We start from the raw sequence: 15,274 nt of genomic DNA, 5'->3' as shown, positions 1-15,274 counted from the left end.
TACATCTGTATGTATAGCTGACAATACATCCTCATATATTTTATGTATAGACAATAATCTATTAAAAAAATATATGTTGTGCTTATAGATAATAAGCGCAACAGACTGAGGAACTCTGTATATTTGCACCTGCTATATTATTTGTCTAAATACCTCAGTACCATTTTGGTACCATACAGTATACGTTATACCTGCACATGTTCTTAACATTCTTATACCTTATTTAACAATGTAACTGCAGTCATAGGAAGCTTGAACTAAATCATATCACCCACTCCCTTATACTTGGTGTAAACATGTGATGTGTCAATGAAGCTGAGTTTGAGTTTGAAATATTGATTAATAATGACAGTGAGTCAGGTCTTGAATTGTGTTCCATTTGGTATTGAAATGGTTCCTAATTCACACAACTGTGAATTGGAAAGAACAAATACAAACAAACTCAAGATCCAGAATTGTAACTTAACAGGTCATGTTTGGTGCCATATACTGTCACATCACTTGACATAATTAGTTCAAATGTTAAATTATCATTATTCTATTTGTAATTAGTCTGTATATTTTAGTTTGTCAGACCTACTATATCAGCGGTGTCAAATTTGTGGACTTTTCTTTTTTTCATAAAGTAGCTTAAAGGAGTAGTTCACCCCAAAAAAATGCTTATTTTCTATCAATTACACACCCCATGAGAGGAGATTTTTTAGTTTTTGTCACATTCCTAAGGCAATAATTTGATGACCGGGTGGCTGCTCAGTAGGAGACTCAATTGAGTCTCCTGCCACTTAAATTATTGGTTTAGGAATGTGATGATGTGACAAAAAAATCTCCATTAATTCAAGCCTTCATGTGGTGTGTAATTGATAAGTCATTTTGGGGTGAACTAGGCCTACTCCTGTAAATTGATAAGGACTATTTCCTCTTGTGCGGAATAGGCCTAATAGCTGTCCCCTCGAAGGGGTGGTTAGAATGGGAAAAGGAGGCGGAGTAATACCACCTCGGACCAGAGTCAGAGTGTGAGTGAAAGAAAGTTTTTCAAAAGTTTCAGGAGGTTTACCAAGACGCACAGCAGCAGCGGCGCTGCGGACTGGATATTACTACGGGGGATTTGGACCTTTTACACTTTCTGGGGGTGTTTTTTGCTTGGTTTTTCCGCTACAAAAAAACTTGAATGAAGATTCCCTGTCCCGTCTCGGAACTTTCCTATCTTTTTGTGACCCTCCAAAGGATGTATTACTGCTAATAGTACCACTAAAGCGCTGGAAACTTTACTTCCAACGGGAAAATGGACGGGAATACTATTCCATGGATAATCTTTGTGTTTTTATTGTTTATTCACCGTGGTGAAGGTAAGCCGTGTTACACTTTTTAAAGCTCCCATTTGGTTACATTTAAGCGGACATGTCTGGACAGCAGAGCGTCCCATTGTCCGGTGATAAACGCTGTCCTTTAATGATCACCCGGTGCGCTCTGCTCCTCCAGCCAGCATGCTGCTGCTACCAAGCTGCATACAACTAGCTTTAACACTTCAAATTGCGTTTATTTAAACGGGCATAATGAGATAAAGTGGTGATTTCTAACGGGCAACGTTCAAGTGGTTTGAGGCACTGGTTTCAAGAGATAACAACATAAAGGTTAAAGGAGTAGTTCACCCCCACCAAAAAAATGACTTGTTTTCTATCATTTGCACATCCCATGAAGCCTTGAATTCATGGAGATTTCTTTAGTTTTTGTCGCATTCCTGAGCCAATAATTTGATGACCTGCGGAGTGTCCGGTAGACCTGTTGGCAGGAGAATCAATGCCCCCCGTCACGTTGCATTGTGGGCCAGTTTGGTTTCCCTTCTTCAACTCGGTAGGGTAGAGACTAGAGATGGCCAACAAGTGTGATGATGATGATGATGATGGCCATGGGAGAGGAACTTTGCATGCATCGCATCACATGTCAACTCCTCTCATGAACACATTTTCATCAGGGTTTTTGTTAAATCAGAGTGTGTGACACGGACGGTGAGGCTGCTGTGTGGGGAAAATAGATTTTGCCTCACTGATTGCATCTGACGATTGATCTGCCAGTATTTCTGCGATTCCGCTGCTGTGTCTCTGGCTTCTCTCTCAGAGGCTCTGATCACACACCGTGGGAGCGAACAAACACACCAGCCACTTCAGTTCAGCTGCACTGCAACAGCAGCGGCAATCACAGACCCCCCTAGGCTACCCCCCTTATTTGCTTTTTTCTGAACAGACCACTGAACTGATTAATATATTATCTTATTTTATTTCCCCCCTCCCGCCTTTCGTTTTATTTTTTATTTTAATATCGCTTTCACTTAGAGATCACTTTCAGGCCTAACAATTTTGTTCGTGTCCTGAATGATTTGTGGGGGCAGGGTGAGAATTTGTTAATGAAGGGGCGATGAGCCAGAACTGAAACCCCCCTCCTCTCCTCCTTTTTTTTTCTAACAAAGAGCTCTAAACAATAAAAAAAAAAAAGAGTATCTTATAATGACAGCCAGAACACGATAGCCTACTAATTGCATTAAATACAATAAACACTGGTGTTGTTTGTAACAAATGTATTGCATTTACTTTTAAAGTGAATTAACGTTCCATTAGAAAACCATTTTAGTTGACTGACTGTAATGACTTCTTAGACAAATAAAATGGCATATTATGAATTGTATCTACATCCTGGCAAATAGAGAAAAGTTTATCTGTGTTTCTTGTGAAAGTAATCAAGAAACAATAGTATCTTTGTGTGTCTACAAATTAGGCTACATAAGATACATTCTACCAACAGCATTATAGATCAAATCTACAGGGGTGAACTGGGCACCAGAAGATTTGAAAAAACAATTGTACATGACAGGTCTGTCTAGTAGGCCCACACTCTCATCTTTGGACCAGGCCAGCTCTGAATGATCCATGTAATCCATGTTGGATGACCTCAAGTAATTTGGCATCAACCTGTGGAGCGCCAGTCAATGTCCCCCTTAATTAATTTCTTGTGTCTCTACAGGGTTTCACTGCTTGGATACACACAGACCTTGTGAAAATGGAGGGACATGCATAGACTCATCATCTCCTCGATGCATGTAAGTGTAACACTTGGATATGGTCTGTAAGCTTGACCCCTGACCTTTCTTTCAGGAATACCCCTGGTTTGAAAAATATGCCTTGATTCAACATAAACCCAACATGTTATGTTAGGGCACTTCCAAGTCCCTGAAGTTATAGAAGTTACAGAGTTTGTCTGACAATAATCAAACTAGCCTATAGATTGTATCAATTGGTTGGTATTGGTAATTAATCAGATCTCGTCAAACTTGATGTAAGATGGGTCTAATGGACCATGTCTACTTGGCACATGTGAGTAATAAAGCAGGTTGCATCAACCAGCCTCAACATGTTTGGCTGACAGACTCATTTCTCTTGCACCTGTTGAAGAGCTTTGTTAAACATAAATTACGGTATTAAGCTATACTCATACAGCATGACTAAAGTTTTGTTCCTGGTATCATGAGCATTTCCCGGACTTAGACCTGTTATTATCTGTTATTCAGTCAGGTTGGCCAGCACAGTACAGCACAATGTACTATCAGTTGTATTTTTTTTAGTTTCCCTCCATTTTTGACATTTTGAGCTCCAATCATTTCACAGTGATGAGGTTCTTTGTTTTTCAAATTGTTCAGGGGGGTATGTGGGAGACTATTTCAATAGCTGAGCTGAATAGCCTACAGTTTCTTGCCTGGGGGTCATTTCAGCATTTAGCCAAGGAAACGTTCATGAGTGCTTTAGAAGGGGAGACTGTAGCACTGTACTACTGGTGAAACAATAACCGCTTGGGTGTCAGCTGCTTCCCTCCAGTACAGTAAATCTGTGTTTTATTGGCTTGTCGACTCTCCAACTATGACGCCTACTACCTAGGTCAAAAGTAGACATTGATGCAAATCATCTTAATAAATAATTTATCACGTGAAGGGTCTATGCCGTATTATAACATTTCAATTGCTACAGTGGTGTGTGGATAGCCAATGAGTAACTCAAATACATTTAGAACTGGTAGCTACCACCCACAAGTTTCTATTTTTCAATCATTAGCTAAAGCCAAGTGTGCTGAAGTAAATATATAATCATAGCTTATAAGCTATGATTATACTTTTATAAATACAGATTTTACAAGTCTGTTCAATATAAAGCCTTTTTGGCTGAACAAATCATTTCGTTTTAGTGCCACACAAAACCACTCTTATCTCCCCTAATAGTTGTAATTACTCTGGTGAAATACAACAGCAACGACTAGGGGTATAGTAGGCTATACATTGATCTCAAGACTTGATTTGATCATGGTATCAAATATGCTGTACAGATTTTTTTTATTTGCATTTTTTCGCCGGTGTGTGTTGTGTACATGCATGTATGTGAGGGGTGTGAGAGCCTTTCATGTGTAATTACTCTGCTGGCTCAGTGCCAACAACAAGAAGCACTAAAGTGCGAGGGAAGGGATTTCCAATGGAAAGGGGACACCAAATGTCATACCACACAGCGTGGTAAGAGTACCATGGCAGGGCAGGGCAGTGGAGTGGAGCGGAGCCGAGCATGGCCACATGAGAGTGGCCGGACCAGTCCTAGAGAGGTGAGTGGTGGAGCCACCCCACCCCTTCCCATGGGAGCCTAGCGTAACGGGAGATCCAAAGCAGCAGAAAAGATCCTTTCTTCCACCAGATACCTGGATGTAACCTGGCACCGTCGAGAGACGGGGAGAGAAGAATGGCCACGGCAAAGTGAGGCAGATATAGAGCAGAAACAAAACAAGAAAATGCAGATATAGATACCGGTACTGGCATACGATTTGGAATTTGGAGAGCTAGTGGAATACTTGAAATGTGCTTTAAATTTACAGGTGATTTAGTTCAGTGTAGAGATATAGAGGTGCGCTGAAGTTGCGCAACCAGGGTGTTGTTTTCTTTTTCTTGCCGCAAGTAAATTCTCATGTGACGCTAATATTTTGTGTGTATGGCAAATGTCATTGTCCCTGCCCCAGATACCAATGTATCTTCTGTCATGTTGGCAAACAAGAAATTAATACTACACTTTGCCCGTAGCGTAGGAAACCTCACAAACCTGTCTTTGTCTGAATCTTATTTTTCCCAACCAAGTCACTTTATGTTTTCCTGACCGTGCTAGCAGTAGCACACTCCTCACATAACTGAGTAAAGGTCTCTGGCCAGAGTTGCTGATAGGAGATTACAGAGTAATCCTCAGTAAAGTATGGGTTGTAGTGAACAAACAGTGTGATGATGTCGCCTCCATCCATACAAGGTGAACAAGCAGGTGCATTTCATTGCATAGATGTGGTATCTGTACTTGTTATTCTCAATGTAACTGTCAAAGTTATTGTCCTAGGCCAAGTACACAGTAGTAAAATCCTGAGCGTTAATTTAATTTGGTCTACAAATGTTACAAAATGGTACATTTTGATTGGTGTGCATGGGAGTCATGAATGAGATATTACGGTTGTCCTGTGATTCCAACACTAGGTTTACAAAGTTCTGTAGTGGTGAATGCTGGACAACAGCACTGGTACACAAGAGTAAACAAGATTAAGAATGTCCATCTTGATTAAAAACAACTGAGATAGCATAACATAAAACTAATATTATGTAATTACCCTTTAATGGAATTATTAAAGGGAATTATGCCCCACTTTTCAAACCTATCTCAGTCACCCCCTACGATGAACTACAGGGATTCTCCATATGTATGAGCCAGGGTTCACTTCAGAGGAAATATGGCAAGGAGGGGTGCAGGTAGAGTTGCTCTAGCCTAGCAGGAGGTCTAGCAGTGAGTCAGCGACAGTCATTGTTTGGTCCAGGAAACGTTTGTGCTGCAATATTGAGCAATACCATTAAAATGAATATAAAAAATGCACCTGCGGTTAGGCCGTGAGATAAGTTTGAAAAAATGGGCATGCATTCCACTAATAGTTCCATTAATGAAGGTGCATTACATGATATCAGTTTTAGGTTATGCTACTTGCAATTGTTTTTAATTAAGATTTCAGTAGGTTTGCTTTCTGATTAACTGTTGGGTTTTAACATGGGGAAACCACTGGGCAAGTTTTTGCACTTGACAGTGAAGCACCGAGCGTGTCACTGACAGTACAGCTCGCTATAGGTGAGCAGTCAGGAAGTCCAGTTGAAGAGCCAAGGGCCCCTTCAGCTCCGCCCTGTGTGTGGAATGTGCTGCCCTGGTCTGGGCCATGGTGGCAAGCCTGGAGGGGAGATAATTAGGCAGATTGAGAGGGTGTCATTCAGAGAGGATCCAGCTGGAAGAATCGGGCGGAGGGTGGTGATGGGGTATGAGGGGGCTGAGCGGGGTGGGGGTTGCGTAGAGGACAGCTGGTGGATGTTGTGATGGTAATCCAGTGAAGTCAGATCTTGACAAAAGGGAAGCGTAAGGCCAGGTGCTGCCATTGAGTAGTCTGCTGCCCCCATGCTGCGAGAGACAAGCTCGTGGAGCAATGGAGCCTGTAGCCCACGGTCTCCCCGGCACATGGTCCCTCTCTCACCGTACAACGGCAACACGGTCACGGACCACTCTTTGTCTCAGCGTGTTGTCTGACGTCAATGGCTCATCTCTCTGCCTCTGTCTCTCAAATCTCACACAGCAGCAAATCACAGATTATGAGCAACTCGTTCCCATCAGTTCGTCTGCACTGAATGGAAATGACGCAGAATGTTTTTCACTGTGTGAGGCCCAGTGGATTGGATACAGTGGCCCTCTGTATGTTATTAATGTCCTGGCCTTGACCTCAGTAACTGAGTGAGCCTATAAATTGTGAGTGTTGTGTTTTAATGACCCTATGGCAGCTCCCAGCCTCTTCGGACATGATGGAGGAAGACAGCTTTGAGTTTGATAGGAAGCAGACACTTAAGCCAGTGCAGTGTTGTTGTCTCTCTGTGAAAGTATTATGTTTGTGTGTAATTTGCAATTTTGCATCACTTCTGGGAATAGGCAATATGGACAATATCATGATATATTTGACCAAATACCTCATATCAACATTGTGGGGATGACTATAGAGTACCGAAGTCTTGCGTCGAAAATCACGCCCCCTGGGTCTTGAAGATTTATTCCCATTCAAAATAGACTTTTGAACTGTCTCCAAAATAGACTTTTGAACTCTCTCACAAAAAAGAAAAAAAAACAGTTCTGGTGATTTTACTCGTATGGTTACGAAGCATCAACTGACAGTGAAAAAGTACTAATTTATCCAAAGTGTAAGAAAATAAAAGGTCCCCTACAAATCAACTACAATTCTCAGGCTTAGAAATGACCTAACGACTACATCTCCGCTGCCCGGCGCCAATGGCGCACATAATCAGTGTTACATTGTGCTGCATTGGATTTCTTCTTTCTATAGGAGAGTAGCGTTGTCAGTTATCAGTTGTTTCATCAAACAAACTAAATAATAAACACTGCTAACAAATGTCATAAAAATGCTTCAGTGAGGACAGTGAATCATGTGATTTCTTATTGACAATAGGAAATTGTAACGTTACTTCCGGGTACCGCCGCAGGTACCCGGAATTCAATTATATTTTCTCCAAACACTGCCTGTATCGAATATAAATATCATACACTATACGGAGCCACCTACCTGACATAATCTTCGTTCTCGTTCTTTTTGGAACACAGTTCTTATATTACGTGATTTAAAAAAAACATCTTCGGGATTTTGAAAAGAAAAATAACACAATATTAAACAATATTAATCACAAATTGTATCACAATATCAATACAATATAAACATATTGCTCAGAAGTAACATCCACAAATGTCTGCAGAAGAGACATTTGCTTGTTTCTGCTTAATATTGATTTTATTTATTAGAGAGTAAATATCTCTGAGAGTAGAGAGGAGTCCCATTCTTGAGTTGACTTGAGAGTTATTGGATCTAGGGCTGGGCGACATGACTTCAAATCACGATTATTTCAACCTTTTGCCACGATTACAATTTAATGAACGACTATTTAAATAGAACAACTAAATAAAATAACTAGTGAAAATAGCAGATCTACAAGCTCACAACATGTCGCCATGTGAAGCATTGTGAGCTTATAGATCGGGTATTTTCGCTATTGTACACCGTAAAATGTATATAAAACCAAAACCGTGCTTCTTGATTATTCAGTTATAAATCAGTTATTGGTTATAGATATCGGTTTTGATATATGTTCGGTTAATTGTCCAGCCCTAATTGATTCTACATTCACTTTGTATCTGAGACTGATGCATCACTCCTGAGCTAGCATAGGTTTCTCCTTGAAGGGCTGATTTTGCACACATTCCGAGGGACATATTTACTGAGAGATGGCATCAAAGAGAGACAGTGATTATATTGTTGTCTTGGTCCAGAGCACCTCGGGGCTAGTGTTGTCTTTGGTGCCTTTATGGTGGCTTAGCGAGGAATGCTTAGTAAGATTCCTCCTGCCCCCCTGTTGCTTTCAGGTTATTGTACCGTGCAGCCTCTCATCAATTCACCCTGGCAGCATGCTCAGGAATGCCCCAGACAATGCCATCAACCTAGTCTCTTTGAGAATGGGATGCTTGGAATGACTTGTTTGACTTGCAATTAGTTACCTCTGCCATTTTGTGAGCCAACATATAGCGCATATCAGTCATGTTGTCCTGACAGGCAGATGGAGCCATCCATCATGTCCGTGTCCAGTAGGACAACTGATGCAGCTTGGAACTGGATTTAGACCAGGAGGGCCTAGTGCTGGGCAATATATGGATATTATATCAATATTGTGATATGAGGTTAGATATCGTCTGGGATTTTGGATATTGAATATCATGATATGGCATTAGTGTGTTGTCTTTTCCCGGTCCTAAACACTTAAGCCTCATTTGATACTTTCACAAATTGTCAAACATGTTCAACAATAGCTGATCTACAGATCTACTATTTTTGAACATTTCTGACAACTTAACAAGAAAATGTAGGCTATATTATCATCACAATATAGATATTGACTATTGAGGTATTTTGTCGAAAATATTGTGATATCTCCATATCGCCCAGCGCTAGTAGGGCCGTCATCAGACAAGAGATGAGCAGTATGTGACTTGAGGTCAAACTATGATAGGGGGCAGGCGGATATTGTCGTCCCCACTTATCCTGGGTCATGACTGGGGACCAGGATTTGCTTTTCCCAGGCCCCATCACAGGAAGTGGTGCCTTCTGACCTCTCTTGCTACGTACATCCCATCTATTTCGGCAGCTTAAGCAGCTTATTCAATGCACCAGTCTCCACACTCCATCAACATTCTCATGCTTTTTCACATTTGATTCCGTGCGTGTTTCTAACCACACATGCTTGCATTTCTACTAGAGTTCTGCTGTTGTCCCCAAGATTTATTACTTGAACTTGGAAAGGCCTAAGTGCAAATGTGTGAACACACACACACGCGTGCGCACATACACCCACACACACACGCGCAGTCGCGCACACACAGCTTTGCTAGATAATAATTGTCAGACTTTCCATTACCATGTAGCCGGCAGAGGAAGGAAACGCCATGATTTGTGTATTATTAGTTCTTTTGGTAGCCTGCGTATGTCTGAACCTCATGCTTAGATAGGGATAAGCCTCCGTCTGAAGTCTTATCCCTTGACTGTTTGTCCTCATCTGGGAGACAATGACTTCTAAAGACACATGTAGGCAGCATGGCTGATTGGAATAACTGAGGTCGGTCCTCACAACCCAGCCGAATTCCCCCCGTTTCTCCCACCCTTGCAGAAGAGGAAGGGATGGGCTCTTTTCTGTGAATGCTAAAGGAAGAGAATGACAGTTTTCCAGAAACGTGTTGATTTAGCCAGGCGATTTTTTTCCTACCTCCCTAATGCAACACCCAGATCAGGCATGGATACTCTTAGTCACTCACAACTTGGGAAATAAAGCTGAATTACCACATTGAAGTTATCTCTTTTGGGGTTAAGTAAGATGTTTGAGGAGATAAGAGACGACCACCACCTTCATCGTAAACTCTTCCAGTGGTTTATGGGTGACAGTGGTCGAGATAATGGACATTCCTTGGCAGTTTTTCAAGCATTCTTCCCGTAGCTTATCGCTGTAGAAGTTTGCCAGTGCCCTATAAACAAACCCGGGTCTTTCAGGACCGCGGATATGTGTGAGACTTTGTGCAAACAGCTCTCAGTCAATTTGTATGACGGCCTCTGTCAACATTGCCAAACTGTCCGTGTGGGTTCTTTCAAGATACAGTTCCACTTTAACTTACTCCATATTAATATTGCGGCAGATATTCTCTGTGAATTGATCAACCATATGGACGCCGGCTGGAAGGCCTTAGACACGTCATATCCTTTGTGATGGTAATGTCATTTTAGAAAGTATGTAATTGGACATGGGCCAAAATATTGGAGAAATGCCAAGGCGCTGGATCTTTTATGTTTGGGTGAAAAACCTTTCTTTAAAATTTCAAAGTTTTCCAGAAGTCTGGTTCAGTTTAGGTGGTGGGGTGGGGTTTTTGTGGTCGAGTTCATTGAAGAATGCTCTGAAAGACCTCAACCCTGGGATTCATGCAATGTGGTTATAGGCAAAGGCTTCGCTATTTCAAATATGTCAGGGAGTATTTTTCCATAAATCTGTTGACATTTTAGGCACATTTGTGCAGATAGTGTATCAACAGAAATGTGGCGTACAAGTGTGCGCTTAATTTATTGTCAGATCAGTTGCAGCACAGTAAGTAATTGTTTGTTTAGCAAGCAGACTTCTTTCTCACATCAAGGTGCAAAATTTCACAGTGGCAACTTTTGAGCATTCCCCAAAGTCAGGGAAATACCTTTACTTAGACCTGTATTGTACCTTTACTTAGACCTGTATGCTTGTAGAGTGTACAAGTAATACTTGTGTGCATGTAGAGTCAAGTGTACAAGTATATAGACTATACAGTATATGTATAGTAATATGCTGCTGAGTGCGTAAGTACACATCTCTCAGAGGTGAAGAGTGAACCTGCCTTACTTTTCTGCATAGATTCATATTTAGTTTCCTCTAAGGGAAGGTTAATTGTCTTGATGTTCACATAGTTAATATTCATGCAGTGAAGGGGGGGGGGCACAAAAAAAGCCTCCCTCAGGACATTTCAATACCTCCATTGTCTGTCTAAGCACCATTCTTCTATTAAATGTTGGACTTTAAACTGTGAAATGCTTATACACACTGCTTTTTAGGAGTGATCGTACTCCATTATGGGTTTGAATTGGTCCCACACTGTGCTGAGTGCTACCTGCATATGCAAGGGATCTGTCCTCTCAAGTGCCCCAACTGTCCTCATGGAACCCTGTCTGACAACCCCCCCCCCCTTTCCCTCTGTCCTACCATGGGTTACTGTTGCCAGGTTACAGCCCAGGCCTGTTGGTCCGTGTAAGCCCAGGCCTGAAAGACTGGCTGTTTGGGTCACTGCCCCCCCAACACCACCCCACCCCCACCTTCACACAAAGGGGTTCTGACTACTTTAGCTCTTTTATTTGGGCCACAACCCCCCCCCCCCCCCCCCCACCCTTCCACCACCACTACCAAACCCCAAACCTGGCTCTTAGCTGAGAAAGAAGAGTTGAGTTGAGGAGAGCTGAGGAGAGAGAGGCTGTTCAGGGTGGGGGTGGATGGACTGTTGCTGGCAATGTGGTGACAGTATGGATAGAGTCTGGCAGAAGTAGGGTTTGTTGCTGCATGTGGGGCTTTTAGGAAATGGGGGGGGGGGGGGGGGGGGAATTGTTATTAAAAGTTCCATTAGGTATTAACCCAGAGAGGTTGCATTTCCATTCTGAATGAGAAGATTACCGATGTAGGTCGGTGTCTCGTTCTGTTTTTTTTTTTCTTTCTTTTTTCTGTTTTTTTACTGTTCATTTGTCGTAGGAATGTCGCTCCGTGCCTGGGAGGGGACTCCTGTAGTTATTACTTTGTGGACCATGACTGTGTGTATGAACCGTGTCAGAGATTACAGCCTCTCTTTCCACAGGTGAGCTGCCCTCTGACCTCCTGGCTGAGTAGCAGCTATTGTTTGGGAGGGGATGAGCTCGGGTTACCTGCCACAAATGACCCAGAGCACAGGAAAAGTGGCATTGTGTTACGCACAGTGCGAGTGGCAAGATTCACACACATAAATCAAAAGGTTTTTATCAGGGGGGACCGCGCAGTTGCAACAAGAACACAATAGAAATGACAGCAGACTGGCTGAATGTCTGAAGTCAAGTGTTACAAGCACTTCCTACACATACATGGCTTTCATGAGGATCATTTTATGAAGGTGTCAAAGTGATGTCATTGTTGTGCTCTCATTCTCCCTTGTTTTGTAATTTCCCAGTGGATCCCCACCCCTCTTGCGGGTTCACAATGCTACCCTTCCGCAGAAGCTAAAGCTGGTTGTAAGTTTTTGCTTGTGTTTGGGCGTGTTGTGATTGGTGCATGTGTGAACAGTGTTGTTTGCTTTGCAGTGGTGCCTTTTTGCTTAATGCTCCAGGTGTGTAGAGTAACGCGCATTGCATGCAAATGTCTATGAAGTCCTCCATATCTCTTGAGTGTGTGTGCGTGTGCGCGTGTGTGTGTGCAGTGGCCTCCCAAGTGTGTGTTGTTGGTTCGTCTCTGCTCTTCTGAGCACAATGGCAGTGCTGTTCTAGCGTAAAAGCATGGCAGAGCAGGCAGCCAAATGCCAGACGCCCAGAGTCTCGCTGACAGATGTGGACAGATGCGTGGTGCCGGGCCTGCAGCTGGCGGAGGCCTTCATGTGTGTTGTGACGTGAGGAGATTACCCACCCTGGCCATCCCCCTTGCAAGCCTCCCTGCCTCCCCACCCCCACCCTTCCCTGGTCTGGTGCACTCTCTTCCTCAAAAGGTCAGAAGTCGATACTCACAAAACTGTGACTCAGGGGCCTATTGCACAACCGCGGCTCAACACCTGCCGTCCACGTTCACCACAAACGGGGCTGGCCCCGCGTTGAAAGTACAGTTCCTGCTGTTCCCAGAGGCAGTGGAATCCACAAGGTTGTAAAGAGGCTGATAAGGCTATTCTCAGGTGCAGCAGGACAAAGTAGCGTCTCTCCCACAGCCTCTGCACTGATAGAGCTCTGACTTATGTGTTATTATGGGAGTAGCATATTGGCAATGGTACAGGTCTAGACAAAAGAATGTGTTTTGGCTGCTCAAGCCAATGTGTGTTTGTAGGGAGGACAAATAACTTCTTCAGTGTTCCCTCTTATGGCCATTCTCACAGTGTGTTATGCACGTACACAGTATAAATCTGTCCACAGAAAAACCCATGCTGGTCAATTTTGCACATTCAGAGTTGGAAGCTGCAATCCATTCCATAACTTTTTTTTGGGGTGAATAAAATGTTATTTTAACCAATGTGTATGGTGTAGATTATGTTGGTACAATATATTAACTAGCACAACTGTGGTTTTTGGAGGTGGTCTCCCTTTTCTTCTATTGAGAAATTTAGATTAGATAGGACCACTGCTGCTTGAAGTATTGCATGAAGTGTAATATCTCCCCTACCCAAATAGGTTTTATGCCGTAGCTCAGCAGTAGAAATGTTGGCGCTCGTGCGGGAGCCCAGCAGATTTGAATCCCGGGTAGGACACGCATCTTACGGATTGCAGCTTTAACTGGTAACACTGGTTTTGACCGTGGACACGTATACACACACACTTGGGCAAATTTTCAAGTGTGTTTTAGACACACTCAAGAATGTTTAGTCACACACTTTTTTTCCAAATACCCAAATTCTTTGAAATCCACGACCTCATAAATATCAATACTTTTATCGTCTTGTCTTCACACTCGGTGCGGTGACACATCCTTGGCCGCTCCTGTTCCGAGATCCAAGGGCGACTAACCCGCTCTTATTCACTCCCGACGCTGACGCTAACACAGACGTACATGCATGCATGCACACCGCTTCCTAGAAGGAGCCGTAAGTTATTCTACGCCCGCGGAGAGTCGTTGTGATGGTCTTTGGAGGAGAACAACGGGCCAAAAGGGGAAAAAAATGGCTGCTCTCTGGCTTTCTTCAGCAGTCAAATGTGGCCACAGTGTAGAATGGACCTCGGAGGGTTTGACTGTCAGTCTGTGTTGTACTTTCTGAAGTAGTTTACATCCCCAGTTCCTTCCAAAGACCTCTTTGTGCCACAACTGTTTTATTTATTTTTTTGGTGACATCCTAGATTCCAGACATAGTTAATTTGCCTCTAAATAAACCCAGCCAAGCCATGACAAATAGCCAAGGGGACCGAGGTGGTGGTGGTGGTGTGGGGGGGGGTGATTGGTAGGGTGTCAGGCTTGCTCGTTCATCTGTGAGGTTGCTACGGCAACGGGGATCTGGGATTCGTAGCGAGCGTGAGTGTTTTCAGAGCAGGAGACGAGGGATTACAGGAAATATGACATGACATTCTCTATGAACCAGACCCCTCCTCCTGCACTCCAACAACCCCACCCTCCAAAGACATTCTCCCTCCAGCAGACACCCCCCCATCCCTAGCCCCACCCCCACACCGCTCCCCACTACAGCCTGACTGACATTATCATCACAATCGGACTGGAGACCTTTGACATCTGACCTCTCTGCGTGTGTGTGTGTGTGTGTGTGTGTGTGTTGCGGGGGGAGGGGGGGTCAGGAGGGAAAGCATTGGGGTGGGGAGCTTTGGTAGATGGTAGAGTAGCTGTAGTAACTGAGGCGAGTGTGTTTTACATGCACACTAATAACCCTGATTACTGGGAATAATCAGGTTGCAATAATTCGATTTGTGCATAATTAATGCGATTACAGCACTAACCCGAGTTTACCTGTTCCATTGGAGAGTGGGATTTCAACTTAGTAAGACTACGTAAGTATAACGATGTGTTAAGGTCATGCAGTAATTATGTTAGAGGGACAATTAGACCTTTTATCAGAGCATACGTGAATTTTCTCGTTTTAAATCATGTGCATTCACATGAGATGAGGATTCAAATTGCAGGCTTGGAATGAACTCTTTTATTCTACACAGTGTGGGTCACCCTGCCGTGAAGGCTGCCATGTACAGACCATAATGACTGGAAGAACTAGCTCGCCGTAGAAACGGCTTGGCTGCACCCACACCAATACTGACACCTAGTATAGAGTCCCAGAACGGCTGTTTTAGAACACATGGAAGAACCTTCACCGAAAATCCCTCTGTGCTACTTTAACAACGTTAAACCCTCTATTCT

The 15,274-nt window shown here is 43.2% G+C and overlaps 1 protein-coding gene across 2 annotated transcripts in view; it reads left to right on the top strand.

The window, feature by feature from the left end:
• Nucleotides 1-1,050: 1,050 nt before the first annotated feature.
• notch3 (notch receptor 3) overlaps nt 1,051-15,274 on the top strand; it is a 36,009-nt gene continuing 21,785 nt past the window's right edge. For both annotated transcript variants that reach the window (XM_080447577.1, XM_080447576.1), the window contains exons 1-2: nt 1,051-1,346; nt 3,016-3,091. In XM_080447577.1, coding sequence (XP_080303703.1) covers nt 1,283-1,346; nt 3,016-3,091 — 140 coding nt within the window. In that variant the 5' untranslated portion in view covers nt 1,051-1,282. The remainder of the gene's footprint in view (nt 1,347-3,015; nt 3,092-15,274) is intronic.

This window comes from Gymnoscopelus braueri (genome assembly GCF_963280865.1).
Source record: "Gymnoscopelus braueri genome assembly, chromosome: 13".
In the NCBI taxonomy this organism is placed as follows: domain Eukaryota; kingdom Metazoa; phylum Chordata; class Actinopteri; order Myctophiformes; family Myctophidae; genus Gymnoscopelus; species Gymnoscopelus braueri.
The sequence above is the reverse complement of the archived record's forward strand: the minus strand, read 5'-3'. Positions and strand labels throughout refer to the sequence as shown.